The sequence below is a fragment of the Cynara cardunculus genome, unplaced genomic scaffold (genome assembly GCF_001531365.2).
Source record: "Cynara cardunculus var. scolymus isolate 2C unplaced genomic scaffold, CcrdV1 Un_Scaffold_1590, whole genome shotgun sequence".
Classification (NCBI taxonomy): domain Eukaryota; kingdom Viridiplantae; phylum Streptophyta; class Magnoliopsida; order Asterales; family Asteraceae; genus Cynara; species Cynara cardunculus.
In genome coordinates, this window is record NW_020200807.1 from 98,206 (window position 1) to 104,872 (window position 6,667).

General features: G+C 36.8%; 1 protein-coding gene across 3 annotated transcripts; it reads right to left on the reverse strand.

The window, feature by feature from the left end:
* Window positions 1-1,200: 1,200 nt before the first annotated feature.
* On the reverse strand, window positions 1,201-5,305 carry LOC112502567. 3 transcript variants are annotated; one of them, XM_025106519.1, is made up of 7 exons: window positions 4,760-5,305; window positions 3,521-3,598; window positions 3,271-3,410; window positions 2,946-3,016; window positions 2,599-2,679; window positions 1,649-1,741; window positions 1,201-1,554 (listed from the first exon to the last, which is right to left on the reverse strand). In XM_025106519.1, exons 1-7 carry the CDS (start codon window positions 5,300-5,302, stop codon window positions 1,472-1,474), a joined length of 1,089 nt encoding a protein of 362 aa, XP_024962287.1. In that variant the 5' UTR covers window positions 5,303-5,305; the 3' UTR covers window positions 1,201-1,471. The 3 variants fall into 3 exon arrangements, 2 of the variants coding, with proteins under 2 accessions (XP_024962287.1, XP_024962285.1); XM_025106517.1 differs by having other exon boundaries at window positions 2,584-2,679; XR_003067724.1 differs by lacking the exon at window positions 1,201-1,554 and having other exon boundaries at window positions 1,723-1,741; window positions 2,584-2,679; window positions 2,807-3,016.
* Between the last annotated feature and the right edge of the window lie 1,362 nt (window positions 5,306-6,667).

Sequence of the window (6,667 nt, forward strand, 5' to 3'; positions counted from 1 at the left end):
AACAGCACAACACTTCGCCACTTCGGTCAGTTCGGTGTCTTCGATTCGGTTCTTCCCTGCTTCGAATCGACTAATCGGTGTTGCGCGCCTGCGCCTATGCTACTTACTGCTTCCAGCTTCCTTCGTCTAACCAGATCTGTGAGTGTGAGGCAGTGAGGGCCTCTTACAAATTCATGTTGGGGGCCCAAACGAAGAAAAATTAAAAATTACAACTTAAAAAAAAACTTGGGCTTTGTAAAAAAAAATTTGTTGGGGGCCCAGGACCCCAACGGCTTCTCTTTGCGTCCGCCCCTGCCTAATATGATACTTTATAGGACGAAACAAGAAATATATCTCATTTAAAAGAGTTGTAATATGTTTATAGAATGATTTTGGGCGTTTTAATAAATTCTATGTTAAAGTGTCGTGGAAGTTATTTTATACGACATGACTTGAAAAAGTGTCACATGAACATTGGTCTATAAATAGATGAGTTTACGGGACACTTCTCCACATGTTTCTATAAAATAACTAATATGCCATTTTATTTAAAGATCTTTCTAAAACACTTGTTGAAACATCAAAAAAGGTCATATAAACCTATTGTAACATTTTTAGATAGAACATTTTATAATATTATCTATAAACTTAAGTTTTATGAATTATTTTATTCATCAAATTTATGCAACTACTAACCCGCCAACCCAACTCAAACCGTCTCAACCCGCAAGAGTTGGATTGGGTTGGGTTGAGATTTTTCCAAACCACCATAATTGGGTTGGATTGTAAAAATGTTATAAACCACCCAACCCAACCGAACCGGCATACACCCCTACATAACATCTTATTACCTGATAACAATTCTCACCGGCAAGTGTTTTGCAACAAAATACAAGTCTTTTTATTTTTATTTTTATTTTTAAAAACCCTGTTCAAGTCTTTTCTTATTTCACACGAGAAGAAAAAAGAATCCTGAAAGTTGTAGTAGTGAATGTGGACACAATTCCGACAAATAATCTTCATTCAGTCAAATTAAGATGAGTCCAACATTATTATGACGGGATTTTACAATGACCCGTTTTCGGAAACAAGGATAAAATAGTCTTTTTTTAGGGTCTTTTCGGAAATAAAGACCGACTTGTGAATGAAATATACGGAGTTTGTTTGGTTTTAAGGGCCGAAAGCATGATCCAATAGCCGATGTTTGCAGAAAGGATCTTGGAGCAATCAAATTGAAAGACACCTTCATGTACTATGTTTCTTTTTCCAGTTACATACATTCTTTCCTTAAGAATCTGAATGGAAAAGTGTTATTTAAGGCACAAAGCTCATAAAGTCTCTCCTTTTCCAAACCTATGTTAATTTCTCAGTTGCAATACACCAATCTCTCAAGCTTTTTACATCTTCTTCAATATCCAACACATCATGAGGAGGGACTAAATGTTCTCTGAAAAATCATACATAACTGACCTGCAATGCAATGGGTCAAGTATTAGCAAATGAATATCTGATAGTCAGCCTCTGCAGCTCCTACATTTAGGTAGTTGACATCAACTACGTTATCGCCAAAATCATCTGCCAAAAGAAAAAAAACAAACTTCCATCATTCAGAAATTTATTACTAGTTTTAGATGGTCAAGGTCAATCATGAATAATGTAAGGATGGAACCTTCATATATCGTTCTGACATAATCTACATATTCAGGTATTATATCTCGATAGATGATTCCTCCTGGATGCGCATCCAATACCACTAGCACCCCTACCAAATTAACATAATAATCAAGTCAGTCAGACACACGGGCTCAAGTCTTCCTTCCAAACTGTATAATTCTCGTAGATACTTAATAAGTAACTCAGGAGCATTCACTTCTTCCAATGCAAGGACGTAAATTAACTAAACAACCTCACTTCCCATTCGTAGGAAATAAATAAAGCAAGATGCTATTTTCCAACACAAGGAATTTAACACTAGTCCAGAATAAGGGATAAGTTAGAACATGTCACTCTATAAACTATAGTACCATGTTTTTATGGATATAGAAACTGCTTTGAACCAATTCATAAAGGCATGTGCAGTGCATCCATGGGAGGGAGAGAATATGCCAAATTGGTATCACCTCTTCCAAATTCATGGTGGAAAGACTTGTGCACTTTTAACTATGCTGGAATGGTAAAGTCTAATTGCTAGGTTATTTCTCATAGACATTGTCATATAAGTAGCAGTGCTATATCTATTTGAGACACTAGGTTGTGGTTGTATGCTTCAAACAGCAGCAACTCACTTCCTGCCACCAAATAATCGACTGCATATAATGGGGTATTATAGGTGCATATCAAATCAAGTTCTTGGATAAAATTTAGTGAATGAACCCTTACATCATCTCAGTTCGTTTCCATCACATGGTTGGGCAAGTAGTTGTTTCATTAAAAAAAAAAAAACAACACCACTACATGCATGAAGATTCAAGTTCAAGAATGTACACTGGAAAAATTCTGATAAGATTCAGAAGTATCCGCTAATCACCAAAAGCAGCAGTTTCAATTCACAAAGATAAAGCCAAGTGTTGTCACTCAATTAGATTGATTGGTTAAATGAGGTACCAGGTGCAGACCCACCGCTGATGGAATTACTCGGCAAAGGAGCTAACCACAAAATGTTCCGCAGATTCATCGAATCATCATATGTCACATTAGAACCTGAAACAAAAAGCACCAAAATAACAATTGGCTAGCTGAAAACTACCTCATCTTTATATATTAAAAGTATTCCAAACAAAGAAATTAATATGGCTGCATTCAAGAGAGTTTCTGCAAGCATCTTTACCCTGCTTGCATACACATGGGCTGCTTTCTTTGTCCTAGTTCATGAACTCTAGAGAATTRAGATTACTCCGACCTGGCCTCCATAAAGCATTGAAGGGTAAAAAGAATGTAACACTGTAGAAATTCAAGTGTATACCTACCTGCTTGGCAATATCCCATGTTATATGGGAACACTTCTTTATCATATGCTAGGTATTCTTTAGCATGAAACCTGCCAATATGTGAAACCTTGATGATCAAAGGCTGAAGATACATGATAGTATATCTAGATAGCATTCCAGTTATGGTACAAAAGAAAACCAGAAAACCAGAAAACAAACATTAAACTTGGTGGAACACTTATGGAGGCAGAAGAAAATAGAACCATGATGCGTGCCCTCTTTTGTTTCACATCTTCACAAACTCAATTTTATGATACTATGGCTTCTTTACTCTATTTAACAATAGTTGATGCTATCAACTTACAAAATGCCAACTCTTCCATCCGCGGCAATGAAAAGATGACCATGAAAGAAATCATATCGATCTAATGATACATGCAACCCAACTTTGGGACCACGGGCAGCAATAAGTTTGAACAAAAATTCCATGTATAAATTCAATTCCTGTAAGATGTTAATGTAACAATAAAATCAACCACAATAAAAATAACAATAAGAAGATTACCAGAGTTCATATACTTGAGCTCTCAATTAGGCACTTATATGATGCAAACCTCGTTTATAAAGCGTCTTCCATAAGGTGTTCTTGTAAGTTGACATCGATTTTTGTTTGATCCTTGAACATCAGGTATCTGTGACATTGTTAAAAGAAGCTTCCATTACCAACATTCAATAAATCACATCCATAGTAAAATCCAAAAAAGAGTTACTGAGAAGAAGCAACATATTTCTTCCATCTAATAACCTTTTGCAGTGATGTGGAGGGATCGGTTCCAATGTGAACCTTCAATGCTATCATATGAACCTAAATACAAGCCTCTTCACTATTCTATGAGCTATTTTATCTGTCTATCATCTTCAAGGTTCATTGAACTGTCTGAAAATTAGAAACGCTTGCATAAAATACCCAAACTACGTTCCATGCCTAAGAATCGTTTTTCCTGTCTATGCTAGCTACTCTTTAGTGATACCCTCTACTGATCCTTGTATAGAATAATATCCCCGCTGATATGACCTGCCATTAGGGAGAATGCGATTTCCCTCCCCCATGATGACCGTGAGAATAGTGTGGTGGGAGCATTCAAGAGGGTGGCGCCTACCCTTTTTTTGTGTAGAACAATAACCAGCAGTATGATTTTTAACAGTCCACTTTGTACTTCTTTCCTTCGCGTGATCTAGAATTCTACTCAAGTTATTTTTTATTTTCAGTGTAACATATTAGAGTAAAAACTGCATACACCGAAAATTTCTATCGGCAAGTGATTCACGAAGCAATGAAACCTTGGAAGCACCCTTTTCGAGTGTTGGGGCTATGGAGACCTTTACACTACATATTACATAAAGAGAGTTCAATCCTCAGTCTTCAAGAAGAAACAAAAACGATGCCCCACAATGTGCCATCTATGATTCTGAAGCTAAAGTCTACGTTTCAAAGATTTATGTCACCAGATGTATCTACAATTTTTTAATGTAACAGTTGATCAAAGCTAAGATCAAATCAAATTACAACTTATAGTTGGAATTAAATTCAATCCATGGTTTTCTCCAAGAATCAAGGGGATCCAAATCTTTCTTCTATTGGATTGATGATTGATAGGAATATGATGCCATCGGCTTTACGGAAAATTTTCCAAATTTGTAGCAGTAATAACCTGCTACACAGTTCGCCAAGCTTACCAAATTTCCTCCCAAAAGTTGATAAGATTATTACAAATGTGAATACGGAAATGATCTCGATTAATCATAGCGTATTAATAGCATAAAAATTCTAAATAAGGGAATAGAAAACTGACATCGATCATCGTGGGATCAAGGGTACGTTGAATACACCCTGGATCACCACCAGAATCAAAAGCAAGTCGAGCGATCTCCAATACAGGTGCCGGCGGTGACCACACGAGCTCATCCTTATCACTCCAAGAGTCAGAACGGCATTCCGAATTCAGCGACCGCCGCGGGAACCGAATTTCCGAATCGGTTGAGGATTTACTAGGCCGATTTCCTAACTTGGAAGGGGAACTAGTTGTAGAATTAAAAGGAACAAGGAACTTGAAGCAGGATCGAAGTTCAGCGGCAACCTTGGGGTTGACTGAGGAAGCTTGTTGAGGTGTTCCAAGGAGTGAGAGTATGTCTCCGGCGGAGGCGGTGGGTGGTGCGGTGGAGGCTTTCTTGGAGTTAAATTTGCGAAGTGAGAGGTAATGATAATGGGATTTAGGGGGCGTGGGAGAGTAATAGGAAGAAGATGATGAAGAAGAAGAAGAAGAAGAAGCAGTGAGAGAGAATGAGAGGATGAAGGCCAATTTGAGGGGAAGTGAAGATGATGATGGATTCCCCATGGCCATGGGTGCTCCTGCTATCGTCTTCCTCTGCAAAGTGGAGTCACCTAAACACTCATGAATAGGGAGAAGGCTCAACAAGAGAGGAGTTGGACCAAAAATGTAAAGAAACCATAAAAGAAGGGTAAGAAGTTAAAAAAACACCACAATTTTTAAAAGTGTTTGACGCTCATTCGAGGGGCATTTACAAAACATTTACCCGACAAGTGTTTACCGGTAAGATTTAATATTATTATTTACTTATTGGGTAAGATTTTAATCCATCAAAACGACATTGTATGCAACAATTCACCCGGTAAGTGCTTACCGTGGTAAAAGTCGTCGCCCTCATTTACCGGGTAAGACTCATGGTCCTTGTTTCGTTCTCTAGTCCTTACCATATTCATCCGATGAGGTAATATGACTTGGTAAGCGCTTACCCGGGTAAGTGTTTGGTAAACGACCCCTTAGTTCGATTTATGCTTGAAGTTTTTTTAGAGGAAGTTTCCATGCAATATTATAAACGAAAACAGGAAAAAGAGATCCAGGCGAAAGCCTAATCAAAGAATAATTAAGTTGTCAGAATGATTAAGAGACTTTCATGATATAGTGTAAAATGAAATATAATTGTTTGATAATTGTTTACAATGAAATTAAGGCGTTGAATGGTTAAGGGAGACCCATGATACAAAATCATTCAGAGGGTTTTATAACCCTTCAAAGACAGACTTTTTTTTTGCCAAACAAGATTCACCTCTTAACGATTCAAATGCTACATATTAATGGAACTATTAAGAGGTAAACAAACAACCCCTTAGAAGTCGGTTGTTTGGTTGCATCTTAATGGGATGAAATCATCTGTCAATTACAACCAAAACTTGTTTGATATATTTTGTTGGTGGTCTAATAAGTCAAATCGCATTTGAGTTGCCGTTTTCATTGTTATAATCGTACCTTTTAGACGAATCTCTTTTGCAGATTACCCTCGTCTCCTCTATTGTGTTTGATTTTTTTTCCGTAGCAATTAGATATAGAGGAACTAGGGTCAGTTGATTATTGAACAAATATCCACAAATACCTTCATCTCCTGTAATTTGTTCGATTTCTTCAGCACAACTATATATATAGAGGAAGGGGTGACAATTAGCTATTGAACAAAACTCTCCATCTTTAGGTTGATTTTCTATGTTAGTTTGAATGCCATAAGACTTCCAAGATCAATTTATTGGTTGAACAACTTTATTTATTTATTTATTTTCATGATCCTATTATATGATATGTGTTCATTTTTGGTTTGGTATTGGAAGTAAAGTGATCAGATTACATAGATAGATAAAACATTGATATAATTAAAATAAGGGATACTTGAAGTCACATGATCCTTTG